At 49.0% G+C, this 17,379-nt stretch overlaps 1 protein-coding gene across 2 annotated transcripts in view; it reads right to left on the reverse strand.

Moving 5' to 3' along the window:
* The window catches only part of CRY2 (cryptochrome circadian regulator 2), a 31,828-nt gene extending 15,444 nt beyond the window's left edge, over positions 1 to 16,384 (reverse strand). The window contains exons 1-6 of one of the 2 annotated variants that reach the window (XM_007181122.2): positions 16,140 to 16,210; positions 13,599 to 13,730; positions 8,613 to 8,721; positions 6,093 to 6,235; positions 4,328 to 4,512; positions 3,479 to 3,567 (exon numbers count right to left, since the gene is read on the reverse strand). In XM_007181122.2, the coding sequence (XP_007181184.1) occupies positions 3,479 to 3,567; positions 4,328 to 4,512; positions 6,093 to 6,163 (345 nt within the window). In that variant the 5' untranslated portion in view covers positions 6,164 to 6,235; positions 8,613 to 8,721; positions 13,599 to 13,730; positions 16,140 to 16,210. Of the gene's footprint in view, positions 1 to 3,478; positions 3,568 to 4,327; positions 4,513 to 6,092; positions 6,236 to 8,612; positions 8,722 to 13,598; positions 13,731 to 16,139 lie in introns of both variants that reach the window. The other variant, XM_007181123.3, reaches the window with a different exon arrangement.
* Between the last annotated feature and the right edge of the window lie 995 nt (positions 16,385 to 17,379).

Genomic DNA, 17,379 nt, shown 5'->3' on the forward strand with positions numbered 1-17,379 from the left:
ACCCCATGCCGTGGAGCAACTAAGCCCATGCATCACAACTACTGAGCCTGTGCTCTAGAGCTCACGAGCCACGACTACTGAGCCCATGTGCTGCAACTACTGAGGCCTGTACGCCTAGAGCCCGTGCTCCGCAACAAGAGAAGCCACCGCAATAAGAAGCCCGCGCACCGCAACAAAGAGTAGCCCCCGCTCGCCGCAACTAGAGAAAGCCCGCACGAGCAACAAAGACCCAACGCAGCCAAAAATACATAACTAAAATAAATAAATTAAAAAAAAAAAAGTTTACATTTTCCTGTTTTTGCAAAGCACATTTGGAAGGGAGGGCTTTATCTTTTCAGTTATTCCTCGCATTTTTAAGTGTTTTTTTCTTTTTTTTCATCCAAATGTGCATCCCTAGGCACTATAGTTTAGTCTTGGCCATGTAAAAGACTTTGAAGTGTTTTTTTTTTATTATTAATTTTTATTGGAGTATAGTTGCTTTACAATGTGTGTTAGTTTCTGCTGTACAGAAAAGTGAATCAGCTATATGTATACATATGTCCCCTCTTTTTTGGATTTCCTTCCCATTTAGGTCACCACAGAGCACTGAGTAGAGTTCCTTGTACTATACAGTAGGTTCTCATTATATTTTGATGTGTTAAGTTTCTTTTACTCTATGCATTTCCTGCCATTTCCTTCTTTTCCTTTTATATTTTCTGTCAAAGAATCCAAGCCGTTTGACTTGTACTAATTCCCACAGTCCAGATTTCCCTGTGTACTTACGGTGCAGTTCAACACATCCCTCTGTCCTGTGTGCTGCCTGAAAATTGGTGGCTGGTACCAGAGACTGCCTTCGACTCAGCTTTGATCTCTTTGGCAAGACTACAGGGGGAACATGCCTGACTGTCACTCTCCTTGGTGTTAGCGGTCACTAATGCATTATGTGTCCTCACTAGGGGCTGCAAGATTCCATCATCCCTTTTTCATTTAATAATTGGGACACCTTTATGGAGAGATGCTCGTCCTCAGCTACTACTGGGTAACCCTGTGGTAAAGATCATATTGTTCGCCTCCCCCTTTTTGGTAGCAGCACCTAATTTTCTTGCGGTGACCCAACTCTTCCCTAATCTCAGTTCAAGGTGGTAAAGTAAAGCTAAGCCACCTCTGACTCTGGGAGTGGGCTCATTCCCAGATGCAAGTCTGGCCAGAGAAAGCGCCCCCTTCCCTGGCCATAGTGAAAGAGTCAGGGACAGTCACATGGCCCAAGCCAGACCAATGAAAACACTCCTTGGGACTTTTTCTGAAGCTTTTGGAAAAGAGGCAGACAACTTCCTCTGGTGGTGCTAAGCAGATTGAAAATAAGCTGCTGGTGACCAGCCTTGCCACTGCTCAAGGAAAGCCTGCCCGAGAATGAAATAATACAGAGGAAAGCAGAGCTGAGATGGTGAATGCATTCCAAGTAGCACTAGTTGGACATCTAGATCCAGCTGTGCCTGAAGGCTACATCTTGGACTCTGGGTTATATGAGTTAAAAAAATCCCTTTTTCAAAGGCCAACTTGCAAACAAGAACTGATTAATATAATCTTCTTGCTCTTTCACTCCCATAACCCTCTGAACTACTCCTTTCCTAACCCTAAGCATACTGTAATTCCTTGTTTCGTGTCTATCATTTCCTATAGACTATGTTTCTGGAGACAGACACTATGCCTGTCTTTTTAGGCAGTCTTTCCAGCAGCTAGACCATTCTGACATAAGAAAATGCTCGCTTCAGATTTGGAGAATTGAAGAAGTTAAAATAAACCTCCTGAAATGGTTAAACTCCTGCCCATCAGGTACCTTTTGTTCTCCCTGATGTGTAAAATACAGTATTCCCTCGGGCTACCATTGAGTCTGAAGGGCCCTGACATAAGGCCCCACTACAAAAGAGGCCCTCCAGGGGTGTTTGGAAAAGAAGTCCCTGACTTGGTGATTTAAAAGGCATTCCTCTACGATGCTTTTAAGGGGATAATAATCCCCAGGCTATAGGTTAGCTCTTTACACTTTTAAGTCTCATCGTACTCCTGCCACCCCATTTCTGGGGTGGCCTTTGAAAAAGGGATTTTTTTAAACTCATATAACCAAGAGTCCAAGATGTCCAGGATTTCAGAGGCAAGTTGGCCTTTGAAAAAGGGATTTTTTTAAACTCATATAACCCAGAGTCCAAGATGTAGCCTTCAGGCACAGCTGGATCTAGGTGTCCAACTAGTGCTACTTGGAATGCATTCACCATCTCAGCTCTGCTTTCCTCTGTATTATTTCATTCTCAGGCAGGCTTTCCTTGAGCAGTGGCAAGGCTGGTCACCAGCAGCTTATTTTCAATCTGCTTAGCACCACCAGAGGAAGCTATCTGCCTCTTTTGCAAAATCATCTGCGCCTTTCTGCCTCCTTGGCCCAGCCTTTGTCTCCAGACTGACCGTAAGAATCTCTGGGTAAAGCTGATGTGGACAAAGACAGCTGGTTCCCCCATGCCCTTGGACATCAGTTCTTATCCTTTTAAATTGCTGGGGCTTGCTTTCGGCCCTGTCTGATGGTAACACCCAAATAGGGACATCAAGGCTGCTGGGCCTTGGGGAGGTTAGGCCCATGGTGTGCCTTCACTGCTGGCGAGGTACCTCCAGGGCTGGGAAGCATTCTTCCCAAGTCCGCTATCTTAGCCTCCTTCTTGCATTGTTATCACCTGGCTGCTGGGCCAAATGCCCAGCCATCTGAGCAGGAATAGAACAAGTTGTGATTTTAGGGACCCAGTCTATAAACCATTTGCAGGGGGGCAGGAAATAGGAGCTGACTGTTCATGAGAACCCCCTCTGCTTCTCTAGTCCCAGGGAGGTGGGGGCATGTGACATTGTGAGGGGTGCCTCTGGGGCCTTGGCCTCTTTCCTTCCTCTTACCAATTCCCACTTCACTGGGAGGTGGATCATTTGTTCTCTGTGACAAGCAAATGGAAATCAAACCCTTGGAGGAGACCCAGCAAAAGGTGGGGGACACATAAACACAAAATAATTAATCTTATGGACTTTACTGACCAGATACCCTCTTAGTAAGGGGACACACAGATGAAAGAAAAGCAATCTAGCCTAAGTTTTAGAATCACATAGAACAAGATCTCACTCTACTACTTACTATGTGACCTCAGGCAAGTTACTTAACCACTCTAAGCCTTAATTTCCTAATCTGTAAAATGGAGAGCTTAATACTGTCCTTGTAGGGCTGTTGGAAAGATGAAAGGATATAGTGCAAGCAGGTGCTAAACCCAGAAATGCTCAGCCCAGTGACCAGCCCATGGTAAGCACTCACTAAATGGTAGCTGCTATTATTATTGTTGTTATTGCCATAAGGAAGACTTTTCATTTTTCAACCAGCTTGAGCTAAGAGGCACTAAGGGACATGAACCTCGCTCCATCTTCCCTGTGGCATGGGTGTCAGCATCTGAAGTTCTGTGTCTCAGAAACGGGGCCATACCTTCCGTTCCAGGTGCTTATCCAGGCGGGCCAGGGCTTCCGTCTCTCCTCCTTGCCAAACAGCTGGGCCGAGTCCTTCAGTGGGGAATCCTACACGGGGAGGAGCAGGTCACAGGACTGGAGGTCAGGCCATTTCAGTGACGGTTCAGCAAGTCCTCCCAGGTTGGTCTGCTCTTTGAGTTCTGTGGGAACTGAACCACTGTGTTTTTGGTGCTAGTGGGGCTGAGATAATCCTTAATGGGTCCACGTTTTCTAAGTCACGTTGGTTCTCTTTCCAGCGTGACCTTTCCTTTCCTTTCTCTTGCCTCCCCCAAGCCTCACTCTGGACAGGTGAGAACAATCCTGTAGAGCTGGCGCTGTCAGGTTAGCTGACTACAGCTTTGGTTTATAGGTGAGAAAGGCTAACTTTGTTCAGATCAAAAAAATGGATGGTGGGGAGGAAGGGGAATGGGAAGGGGAGAGAGGGTGTAGTCAATAACCTGAGAGGCCGACATACCCCCTTTCATCAGAAACAACACTAGTTATGTTGGTATTGAGAAGCCCACTGATGCCAGCACCAGGCTGTGCCTATATCTGAGAGGGAAAATACAAAAATAGAGGCATGAACTAGAAACAGAAGATTACGTATATAAATACGAACAGAAAAAAGACTGCAGAAGGACTACTGCAAAATTAATGCTGGTTTTCTCTGGGTGGTGGGTAATAGTGATAGTTATTTCCATTTTCATTTCTCCGTATTTTCTAAAGTGTCTACAATAACTGCATTACTTTGACAAAAAAGAAAAAACGGTAAATTCTTTTACAAAAAAGGAGGTGCTGGCATGAGAGGCTCGGGGCAGGAAGTACGCACCCAGCTCCTCCAGGGAGGGCACGCCATAGGTCTCATCGTGGTTCTCCTGGATCTCGGCCCTGCAGCCCTCCATCTGCTGGCTGGTCACAGAGCCCACAGGCTTCTTGGGCAGCTCCATGCGGCTGATGATGGCCTGAAAGCGCTTGTAGGTAAGGGGCGGCTTCTGCCCGTTCAGCTCAATAATCCTGGGAATCCCAAAGCACACCAGACGTCACTCACAAGACCCTTCATCTCAGGTCTCTGCCCGCCCAGAAAAGAGCCCAGACTTCGAAGGCTTGGAGGGTGGCTTTCCTCATCCGCTCATGGGTCCCACTCCTAAGTGGAAAGGAGGGGACAAGGGGGGCTACATCTCCGTTTTATCGAGAGGGAAAATGAAGCCTAGGTTGCTGGAGCAGGTGCCTGGAGCAAGTCAGAGCCAAAGCTGGGGCTCAATTCCAGGTTCCCTGGTGCCGATGTAGAGCCACCTAAAGACAGAGACTGACCGTATCTCTCTAATCACAGAAAAGTCCCCACTGGCCTTCTTGGTCCTTGGTTTGCCTGTCCAAGCCACAGGGAGTCCCATGGACCTCCCTCTCTATCCCAGCATAAGCCTCGAGGAAGTTCTTCGATAAGAGCTGCAAACATGTTCCTTGGTTGGAAAATCATTCCCTTGTTGGGCCCCAATTACTAGAACAGAGAGGTGGAGAACAGCCTGTCCTCCCTAAATCGGAGGCTGGGGCTGGGGTTAATAGTAACAACTAATACTTCAAGGGTTTTCTTTTTCTTTTTTGCAATTTACAGAAGTATTTTTTCATGAGCAAGGGAAACACAGCTGCACTGAGATAAGAAGAAAAGATATAGGAGAGTTTAGAGGAGAACTGAGGCTGTTTATATAAGGATGAACTGGGATGGGCTGCAGCTAGACTCCCGGGGCTCTTGTTGGCCAAGAAGCAGCTTACGCAAGACGGGGCTTGCTGGGAGGGTTTATTTCTCAGTTCCTCTCTCCTCCCCTCCGTTAGTGGAGACAGAAGGTCGGCTGCTGCCCCTGCAGTACCTCCCCCCTCCTCCGGCACGTGGCGGGAGGAGGAGCTCCACACCCAGCGCTTCCCTGAGCTGAGCCCAGCTCACATGCAGAGCTGTGTGACCCCAGCCTCCCAGCAGCCGCCACTGGTTGTGGGGAGAGGGACAGGGAGCAGGGCTTGGCAGCAGTGGCAGCAGCAGCGGGAGGGTGACAGCTCTCGCAGGGAGGGGGAGGAGAGGGTTTCCTCCTAGCCCCTCTGAAAGCACAGAGGCCCTGCAGGGATCTCTAGAGCCTCCGGAGCAACATCTAAATGTACGGCTGGGAAACCCAGAGAGCCAGGGGAGCCCAGGGAACACATCTCAGGAACAGAAGCTGTGTCTATGAGGACAGAGATCTGCTGGGAGGGGCGACAGACAGGGCCCACTGAGGTCAGAGGGCAGTTTCTGAGCAGCAGGACGGAAGCGGGAGTGTGCGGGGTGGATGGGACTGGAGCGTGTTAGGAGCAGATCTATGAAGATCCTGAGTGGGGAGCCTCGCTGCTTCTGTCCCTTGGGCCTAATAAGCCTCTTTGCACCCAAATCGGGTAGGCTCTTTGAGCTGTTCTACAGGGCCCAACTCTGACCTATTCTCTTCCAGCTTCTAGAAAATGCCATACCTCATGTGCCAGGGGGCCCTGTTGCTGAACCTCCCTGAGTTCCACTCAGCAGGGGCCCAAATCACCAACTCCCGCAATTGGCCACCCGGCCCCTGGGACCCATCTCTTACTTGTCCAGGTCATAGAGAGTATGAGAGTTCTCAGTCACCACCTCCACACCAGCCTCCTTGGCCATCTTCATGATGGCTGCGTCCCGTTCTTTCCCAAAGGGTTCAGAGTCATATTCAAAGGTCAAGCGGGTCACCCCCCATTCCTGTGGGGAGAGAATCTGTAATGCTCAACACTGTTTGGGGAGAAAGAAGCTGGGCACTCAGCTCTCTCCTGGGAGGGTACAGAGCAACTCTAGAGACCTGACAGAATGGGCTGCAGAAAAAACTAGGGACAATGATTTGAACTGGAAAACCAGCAATCTGAGATCCACAAGGTCTGAGGAGGGCAGGCCTTTGAGGTGAGGCCAACAGCCTACAACAGTGGAGCCCGAGGCTAGTGGTCTCTGTGGAATCAGGAGAGAGGTGGGCAGCTCTGTGCACTTGCTGTGTCCTTGTGGTAGGAGAATGCAGCAGGAGGATATAAATACATGCTCCCAGGGGAGCCTCCAATCCCAGAAAGGCACTGACTCACTGGTAGAGATGGCAGGGGACCGGATCGCCATATTCCGCCTGCTTGGCAAGCCTTTCCCAGAGCTCCTCAGGGCCCTGAAAACTTCTGGCCTAGTTTTCTTGGCAGACTTGTGCTGTGTGAAGTGTGTTGATGGTTTCCACAGCAACACTCCTGAGGCCAGTAGCAAACACAGCTAATAGGTTCCAGCTCTGAGAGAGTTGGGAAAGGAGGAGCAGCCCTTAGCCCAGAGGTCAGAGAAATCAGACGAGAGGGGCCATATATTTAAAAAGAAGGGAATTCTTTTCCAAGTCTTTAGTCATGTCTGGTAGAAATTTCTAGATTTCCTAGCAAAGCTGGGAGAAAGTGGCCCAGTGAAAAGTTGTACAGATAACCCACAGAAAGCCCTAGAGCATGTAACTAGCAAGAAGGAAACCACATTCCAACCAAAGTCTCTGGTCATGGTCCCTTAAAACTCTGAATCCCCGGGGCAAATGTCCTGGCCGTGCACAGGCCAGCCTGGTCCTGACTCAGCCCTGCTGCATGTGAGTCCTGAGCAGGGTTGCTTATCCCTCGTTCAAGGATAGCAGCACTAAACATTTATTGAGCACTTACTATGAGCCAAGTACCATGCTTAGCAGTTCATACAGATTACATTGTTAAAGACTCGTAACCCTGTGATTAATAATAAAAATATTATTAGATGACACCTTCTCCAAGAAGCCTCCTAGGCCTTCTCTCTCAGTATGATTCTCCTGAACCTTGCCCGTTTTCCATCACAGCAGTTACCATACGGCAATGAAGCTTCCCATTACTTGCCTGCTTCCTCCATTACAGTGTGAATGCTCACAGCAGAAATCATGCTTATTCTTCATTACCCTAGGACCTAGTATGGGGCCTAGTACACAGTAGAAGCTTAATAACATACAGTGAATGAATGATCTATCTGTATCTCTGGGCTATTAGCGGGTTGGCCTCTGAGGTGCTGGGAGAGGGGGGACAATGCAGAGGGAGAAGAGAGGCAAATGTGTTTAATGGTGCGGTGGTTAAGAACACAGCCCTGGAGTCGGAGCCTGGGCGCAAATCCTAGACCACCACCCTTAGCTTCCCCCTTAGCTACTGTTTCCGCATCTGCAGAATAGGGACAGCAGCGCCCACCTCTGAGGGCTGCTGTGAGGACTGCGTGAATTAATGTACGTGAAGCACTTACCTAGAACAGTGTTTGACTCATAGTCAGCCCTCAATGAATGCTGGCTATTATCAGCACCGTGGCATTTGTGCGGGGACGTAAAGTGAATGATGAAGTGTTTACTAAGCTACTGGCCTTGACATTAAGTCTTTGCTCTTGCCTTTTCCCCCAGGAAGAGTAGGGAAGGAAGTTGGGGTGGAGAAAGGCAGAAAAACAACTGTGCGCCGCTGAGGATGAGGGGAGAACGTCCTAGAGCCCTCTGTCCATGAGCACTTTCGTCTCTGTTTGGGCCTTAAAAACTGTGTTTTATAAAGGGGTTGGGGGGAAAAGTGGGCTGGGTACCTGATATAGCAAACAGAGGCCTATATGGTACCTAAATGAAGATTTTATCAATCATTCACAGAGGAAGTAGGGATGTTTCCTCAGAGAGGCTGACTTTTTTTCCAATAAGCAAAGCAAAGCAAGATGGGAAACGCCCATTGCTCAACAGGAAACCTCACCCTCAAACTCCTGGCATAGGAAGAGCCCTAATAAATCTTGCTGGCTTGAGCCAAGTTTATCTAAGGAAGCCAGTGGCATCCGGGGTGGAATAACTTGCCACATCCCATGTCTGGACTGAGATGGGAACTTTCCAACAAGACACTGGATTCACAGAATTTTTCCTTAATGCAGTTTCCATTCTGTTGGCAGCTGACTGGCTGCATTTGCTCCCAACTTCCCTGGCAGCAGTGGTCAGACCGTCCCCGACCATTTCCATTTCCTCAGTCAGAATATTGTCTCGTTCAGTCTGCGGGGAAACCCTAGGAGCAGACTCACTGTCTTCTCTTGGACTTTGCACACTTACCTTGAACAGCCTTGGGAACACGTCAGCTGGCTGTCCCCGGACTACAAACAGGCGGGAGTTCAGTTTCCTTAAACTTGTGTCCAAATCTTCCAGAGACTGAAGTAGGAACCTGCAGAACCCACACAGCCCTTGTTGGTGGTAACATAACAAAGAGTTACTCTTTCCTAACAAAGCGGGGAGAAGCTGGTACATTGTTTATGCCAAACAACTAGCATGGTTCTACTGGGTTCTGGCTGAGGTGAGATACGGCAGAGGATCAGTGCCACCTCCGTTGAAATCCTGCCTTTGTCATTACTAGCTGTGTGACTTTAGGCAGTTACTTAACCTCTTTAGCTTTTTCCCCCCCTAATCTGTGATATGGAGTTGGTGTTAGTATCTATCTCACAGAATTGTTAAGAAAGCCAAATAATGCACGAAGAACAGTTAGTACAGAGCCTGGCATATAGGAAATCTGCGATAAGTGTGAACTGCCCCTACTCTTGTTGTTCCTCTGTGATTACAGGCAAGTCACTTATGCCCTCCTGGCCTCAGGCCCTGGGTGTAAATATCTTCCCACCACTAGGTGGTTGTGAGGATCAAAAGGGAGAACAGATGGGAAAGCCATCTGAAAAACAAGTGCAGTACTGTGGTATGGAGGCCTGAGGTCCTATTAGCAGCGGAACAAGACTGCAAGAGCCCTGGAAAGTCTCACCTACCCTGGTCCAACAGACTCCCTTGTCTTTCCGCACTCATGCTTTGGGCTGCACGGATGTCTACCGCCACGGTCCCATGGTCCCACAGCCTGGGCTGAGTCCCCAGTTGCCAGGGTTTCATTTGGCAGGTAGCTCATTCTCCAGGCCTCTCCAGGGCTCTGGCCACCAGGTTTTTGTCCCAAGAGGGAGGAGGCACTTCTCTGTAAGATATCCTCCCATGCTTTCGGGGGTGGGAGTTGAGGTGTGGGAGACTCTAGAAACTCAAGAGACCTAGCCTGCGAGCTGGATGACCAGGGGAAAGGGAAAGGAAATTAACACTGCCTGAGAGCCTTCAGTGTTTTATTTATTTACTTCATAGGACCACAGAAATTTATTACCTGTTCAGTTAGGCATAATCACCTTTCTGAGAAATTCCACCAATACATTTTATGATATGTTTTATCTTTAAAGTAACATTTTAAACAGATTAACTCTTCATGTGGTTCAAAATTCAAGTTACAAAAGGGTACACAGTAAAAAGGTCTCCTCTTGCTGCTTCCCCAAGGAATTTAATCCATCCCCCTCTCCAGAGACAACTAACGTTATCAATGTTATTATATGCCTGTTATGCTTTTTAAGTGCGTTTTCTTTTGAATTCCCTCAAAACATTTTGAAGGAAAATACTATCCTCGTTTTATAGATGAGGAAAATGAGATACAGAGAGGAGAATTAATTTGCCAAAGATTACAGTTATTGAGTGACAAAGCTGGGATAGCAAACTATCCCAGCCTCTCGGTCAGACTCAAACCATGTTTTCTTCTCTGTGCCGCGTTTCGTAAGCCTTTGAGCGGCACATCAAACACTGCTCCAGGGGCTGAGATTCCCGCAGGATCTCATGTGTTTGTGGCAAACACAAACCTGACTCCAGGTAATCCACTGACATTCTGTTCTTCTCAGGAACGAAACCCTGGCAGGTGAGCCTCGTTCATGGACACCTCCTGCTATCTATGCTGGGGCCTCCCACCCAGGCCTGTCAACGATGGGAGTCACCGGATTTTATTTTGAGCACAACGAAACCCGGTGGCTCCTCTGCAGCACATCCTGTTCCCTTGACTATGGGAGGCTTACAGAAGCAGCGACTGTTCCCAGGCTGCCAACTGGAACCAGTCCCTGCTGCCACCTCTGACGTCAACAACATGACACTGCCAGGCGGAGAATGCCACAGACCCACATTCCAGCACGAGCTGAGTCCTGGGCTCAGCCCGAAGCATCAGGCTAGCTCACGAGCAGGCAGAGACTCTCCAAGGGGTTGCGATGGGAGACTGACAGGCTAAATGCTGCTTTATGCAAAGCCAAAGCTCCACCTCTGCGAATTCCTGTTTTTGAAACACTGTCACCCTCAGAAAAGGAAAGCTGAGACAGAGTGACGCACTTGCACTTGCTTTGGCCTCCTCCCAGGCCTCACCCTCTTCTCAGGAGAAGAGACAAGAGACCAGTGTAAATTGCCTCTGTGCCACTTGAAACCTGGGCCCTGCCAGGCAGAATGCCTAGGGACCACTGGTGACTTAGATTCTGCAACCCCAGGACAGAGGGTCCTGCGGCTCCCGGGAATGTCCCTGCCATGCACTTTGGGGGCCTCAGCCTTCACAGTCCACCAGGCTGCCCAGGACTTTGATTTGAAGCTACAAATAGGACTGGCATGCACATGAAAGCTAGGTTCCAGCTGCCTTCAGCAGACTTTATTTCTAGACCTCATTTATTAAAAGGAGAGATTCCTTGCAGCATCTCTGTAGTACAGGTAACCTCGTGAGAACCCTTTTCTTCTTTGACAAGAGAAGTCTATAGCCGAGGCAGTGAGCGGAAGGCACGACTCTGAACTCAGCAACCAAAGGATAATAATAGTAACAGCAACAACTAACATTTAATGAGCATTTACAATGAACCAGGTACTATTCTACTTGTTTTACATACATCACCTCATTTAATTCTCGTTTTACAGATGAGGAAAACTGAGGTACAGAGAGATTAAGTAATTTGCGTAACATCATTCACTTAACAGGCGGCCAGAATTCCAACCTGGACAGTGTGGCTTAGCGTCTTTATTCTTAACCACCAGGCTCCACTGCCTCTCAACCAGGACTTACCCCCTGAGCACTGAGGCTGTGCTGCAGGGACTCAGCCATCAGAGAGCACCACAGCTCTAATCGTAGGCCAACACCTTTGCTACCAAATCCTTGCTCCTCCGGGGATCAACAGCTGTGAATCACCCAGACGCTTGTTGAAATGCAGGATCTCAGGCTCCATTCCAGACCTCCAGAAACAGAATCTGCATTTTAGCAAGATCCCCTGGTGACTCCTCTGCGCATCAAAGGTTCAGAAGCACTGTCCTAGAAAACTGAACTTCACTTCTAGCTTCTATTTACAAGTTGCCTTTCTTTGCTTCTAGTTTGTTTTCACTGAACTTCCTCTCTTTGAGAGCCTGGTTTCTGCCTCCACTTTGACCCTCTAGAAATGCTGTCACTTCCAACTGCCCCCCTCCCCAGTCAAGCCCTGCAGGGCTCCTCCAGGAAGGGAGGCCTCACGATGGCCCCCAGGAGCCCCAGCCTCCAGGCAGACAGAGAAAGAGTAGCCACTGCTAGGGCACCACCTGTGAGGATGGCCAAGAAGGGGCAGGGAGCAGCGGAGCAGTGCTACTCCTGGGCGAAAGCTCACTGGGGCCGGCGGGCACATTCTTTCACCAGAGAGAACCTTGGGCCTTTGTGCTCCCCTAGAGCCCTCCTCTCCACATGGCCAGTTTCTCTTTAGTCCAGTGAGGGGGGACTCTAAAGAAAACTGGCCTGGGCATTGGAGGTGGCAGTGTTTGGGCAGGCAGCTCACCCTTGGCAGCTCCAAGCTGAGCTCACATGGCTGAAATTCAGAGCACACCGTCCTGAGAGTTCAAGCTCACCCTTTGGATTAGACAACATGTGCAGCTTAGTTGCATTATGTAAGTGCTCTGGAGCCAGAAGCAGACAGAACTGGAAGAAATCAAATTGGGATTTCAAAAAATACTAAAAGGACTCAGTAATTCAGGGACTCCATGGAACTAGCCCTTTAAAATAAAAGACACGCAGATCTTTTAGGGAAGGACTTCTCTAGAGAAGAAAGATTCTGTGTTGAGAAATATTTTGTTTGTTATTAATAGGAAGAGGGAAAATGATAGTGAACTCTCTTTTTGGGTCTAGATCGCCCTTGACCAAATTTCTCTGCTTCAAGCCAAGGTTAACTGTAATGATGATATCATTGGCCAGCCCAGACTGGTTACATAGGCTATTAATATAAATTAATTTCTCCTAAGTAATTAAGAGCGCTTTAAGCCCCATGGAAAAGGATAACCCAAACCCACAACCCATAGCAGGGATTGATCTCTAAGTATCACTTGGCTAAAAATATGTTTATTCTTTCCTAATTTCAAAGAGAAAGATGAATGTGAAAGTTTTCATCCCTTTTAGGCAAACGGAAACATTTCCTCAGCAGCAGAACAATAAAGTGACTCTTGCGTACCAGTGTGAACAACTCAGAGAAACTCAAATTTCCCTGCCAGTAGACCATAGTTCTCAATCCCCTTCTTGCTGACCAAGTTCCAGGGAAGAACCACGCAACTTGGGCAGTCCACCAGTGTTTAGCTCCCGGCACTGGGAAGAGAGACACGCTTGTTCTCACCAGGCATCCGGGGAGTTCCCAGGTCACCTCATTCACTAATTCTGAGTGATTTTGGCTGATATTTTATTTCTACCAACTCCTTCTGTCCCCAAGTTCCTGAATACAGGTGTAGCACAGAGCCAAGGAGAAAATGACATAAATAAAGGGTAAGGTGAATTGTTGCCAACACCCATCTGGGTTGCACTAGGGAGAGAAAGGTAATGAAAAACTGCAAGGGCCATTTTTAAATCTAGAAGTGGCTCACATCCCCTCTTTTCTTTTTTGGTTCTCACTGCAGTACTTCCTTCTAGACGCAGTAAATTTGGGGAAGGTGGGGCTGGGGAAAACGGCAAAGGGTTTAGCTAACTAGTGCTTGGCAAAAAAAAGTCCTGAGGCTCAAATGCTACAATTAGCCTATAAACTTCCCACTACCACCAAGGCAAGGAGTATGCTAGCCCGTCTCCTATGCTAATAAATGTACATGTTCTTGGTTGCCTTTCTCTGTCCACTTTTACTCTTAGGAAGGGCCATTCATGGTTATTTTAATCTGATTTATCTGCTGAAAAACGCTGTGTGGGAGTCAGTGTAGGAAATGCAGGAAGATAACAGAGATACGGATTTTGGTTCCCCCCACCTCTTGCAGGTGGCCCAGGGCCCACTCTTCTGAGGGAGGCTTCTCAGAGGCAGCAACTGAAATATTTACAGAGCTAGGATGTTACGCTGCAGCACAATTCTCCCAGGTCACTTCCAGGTCCAGAAACAGCCACTGGAAGATTACACATATTGTAGTTACACAGAGGTACAGCTGGCTCCATCACTCCCCCTAACACCCAACCGAGTGCATAAAACAGTCTGCAGTTCTGCCCTCGCTCTGAACCTCGGAGCAAAGAATATGGCGGGGGTGGTACGAATGTGTCTGTGCCCAGACCCAGGAGCAGTTATCGTATTTGATCTCTTTTGTGAGATTTCACTCCTTTTTCTGATGCCAAAACAAATCAGACGTCTTGCCAATGCACTGCAATACATATCCCAAGTTGTTGGGCTCAGGTCTGGGGTTCTCTAGTCCAGTGCTTCTCTGGCTTTGCTGCACATCACACCTTTAAAGACCCTAATGCCCAGACCATAATCCAGAACAATGAAATCAGAATTGGGAGAGAAGGGGGCCCAGACATCTTTTAAAGATCCTTAAATGATTCCCATGTGCAGCAAGGTTAAGAACCACTGCTCTAGTCTGTCCCCCTATTTTATTTACTTCATGGCATTAGTTCCACTAAATTAAGGTTGTTTACTTGTCTTGCGCCATGCAAATGTAGGCTCCAGGAGCTCTGGACACCACATCTGCTTGTTCACTGCTATTTCCCTAGCAGCACCTAGAGCAGTGTGCCTGGCAGATATTAGGCACTCATTAAATAATTGCTCAATTAACATCTGCATTCCTACACGGCCTCTGACTTCAGGATTTGACACAGGCATCTGAACTGCCACATTCCTTTTTTCTCTCACTCACTCAAAAGCACAATCACAAAAGGATGACCCACAAAACACCTAGTTTCTAGCGAATCTGAGTTTAATCAGCAACAGAGTTTTTGTTGTTGATCTGTAATTTCCACTACCACAAAGTAGTAGGCAGTCCTATGCAATGTCCTCCAAAACCCCAAAAAAGGAGAAACTCTGTGACAACGCAGCAAGCAAGCAGTCTGGACTCTATTTACTCTGCTCTGACTGGCACACTGCCACCGGGAGAGGGGCAAAGTCTCAGGCTTAGTCCATGCTAGGGATGGCCGGTCATTTAAGGATGTTTGTCAAACCCAACCTCCTATCTATAGAAACTGAAGCAGAGGCAGAGCAATAGAGCAGCTGAAAATTGTGTGGGCAGGCTCTCCACAGGACTATCTTTAGTTGTTCCCTCAATATAAATGGGTCAGGAGGAGGGCATTTAATAGATCCACTGCTAGGGGCATTCACTCTCCTAGCAGGGCACACACCTTGGTGAGGAAAGAATGGTGGAGAGCCAGCATATCCTGGGAATAACCCTGCCTCTCGAGCAACAAGGTCACAAGCAAACATGCTCCAGAACAATGCAAACAAACCAAAGGACTACTGAGGGGCATGTTAAAGAGAGATGGGAACACAATGTCTCAGAACTCCTTGGTTTTAAACACTCGTTAAAGAGAAAACCCATCAACTACCTATCTGTTAATCTTCTCCCATGATCCTGTCCACTCCATCTCCTGGGAATCATCAAAGAGGGACCCTTGATATCACAGCTTTCCTGGTCCCTAATCTTAGTACATCAGTTGATAAAAGTTTAATCTATAATTTTAAAAACAATCTCATGAGGAGGAAGGAAGGGACACTTTGGTTCCTTTTTTTTTCCTCTAGCAAGCCTATAGCTGCTGAGGGAATTCTCCAAAATGGATTAAGTACTGCTATCTGCTCTCCAGCTCCGGACACAAAGTGCCTCTAACTGAACATGCCCTTGAGGTCTTTATCTATAATGAAGGGGAGACGGCACTTGCCCTATCTAATGCTAAGCCAGAGTCTCTGGACGCCTCCAGAAACAGAATGATCTTGGTGGAGGGAAGGCAGGATGGTTGAAAAAATGGATTCAAACAAACCGGAGGCTTACAGATGACCTTCAGGAGCACAGCAATGCGCTCTTTACTTGAAGAATGCAGGCATCTGCTGTGCTATCAATTCAGAAACCCATCCCTGCCCTCACACCACAGTAGCTCCTGTCCTCCCTTCCCCCTCGCCCCCAGTACACCCCTAAGAGCCCTAGACAAGGAGTCCCTGTTCTGCCACTCACTGGCTGCAACTCCTTGAGCAGGTCAACTTTGTGTCTCTAGGGCTCAAGAGTCTCATCTGTACAATGGGGATCATGATCTGTCCCACAGGAATGTCGTGAGGACCAAAGAGGATAACACACAGTGCGAGCGCGCGGTGTCAGAAGCTGAGCCCTGGTTCACCCAGGCTATTACTACGGGGACTAATTGCTTTCCTCTTCCCGGCTTCTCCCCTCTGGAGACTCGGCTCCGTCCCCCTGCCCCACCTCCTTCAGGCCAGGGTCTTTCGGCAGAGGGGACTGGGGCCAGAGCCTCCCCTTCCGAGGACGGGTGCCCCAGAGGCCAGGCTGCGTCCCCCGGGCCCGCGAACCCACCCCGGGCCCCCTCACCTCCATCGGTTGATTCCGACTGAGGAGGAGGCCGCGAACCAAGGGTCGAGGATGTAAACGCAGCGCATACAGTGCGCCCCGCGCACGGCCGCCTGCAGCGCCGGGTTATCATGCAGCCGCAGCCCCTTGCGGAACCAGTGCACTGAGGAGGCGCCTTCCGCGCGGGCCGCCGGCACCGGGGCCGCCGCTGCCGCAGCAGCCACAGCCGCCGCCATCACCGCCCTGACTGCTCTGGCCACCCCTGCTCCGCCCCCATAGACACCGCGGGCCCCGCCCCCAGCCCGCCCAGTGACCTATGACGCTTCCGCTCCTCTCTGGGTCCCCGCCCCCGGGAGCTGGAGCCCATCTGCTATTGGCTGGGCGCCTTCCGCCCGGCGATTGGCTCTGAGGCGCCCAGTCTGGCCCCGCCCCCTCACGTTCCCACCATGTGTGGCTCGCTGGGGAGGAGCCGGAGGGCTGGGCGGGTGACGCAGGCTGGCGATCCACAGGGAGGTCTGGGCTTGGACCGAGTCCGGAGGGACTGTGGATCTCAGGCTTGCCGCTGGAAGCTGTGTGGGCTGGCGGGGTTGCTGTGACTCCAGAAAGTGAATTACACGACGAACAACCGGCCGTCCTACATCATCATCGTCATCAATATCATCATCATCTACCTCTATACATCATCACAACATTCTACTACAGCCGCCATTTATTGAGTGCATTATATATGCCAAGCAACATGATAATGCCCTTACATTGACTGTGCCATTTACTACTCAGTTCAGCCCAGTTGCATTCATTCAACGAACCCTAGTGAAAGAGCTGTTATTATTCTCATTTTACGGACAAAGAAAACTGAGGCTGCCGCAGGGTGAGTGACTTGCTCAGTATCATAACGCTAATAAAAGGATTCTACCCCAATTATTGTGAATCCGAAGCTTCTGCTTTTACCCACAAAGCTATACTTGCGTCTGCGCTGAGCAACGTGGCATTTACAAGCGGTAGAGTTCAAAGAGTGGGGAGAAGTGCCCTGATGTGCAGCAGTAGAAGGTTTGGGAGTAGGGGCTGGAAATGTAGAGGACGTGGGTTGAGATAGTAATTACGCCATCAGATGAGTTTTGCTTTTACTTCTATGTTGAGTAGACTCAGTGGTACCTCTGTATGCAAAGCACTGAACTGGAGTCTGTGTGGGATTCAGCGATGTGGAGGACACTCCCCATTCCTCCCAGGGGAGCCAGGTGGAGCCCTCTTCTCCTTCTGG

The sequence above is a fragment of the Balaenoptera acutorostrata genome, chromosome 9, assembly GCF_949987535.1.
Source record: "Balaenoptera acutorostrata chromosome 9, mBalAcu1.1, whole genome shotgun sequence".
NCBI classification, from domain to species: Eukaryota; Metazoa; Chordata; class Mammalia; order Artiodactyla; family Balaenopteridae; genus Balaenoptera; species Balaenoptera acutorostrata.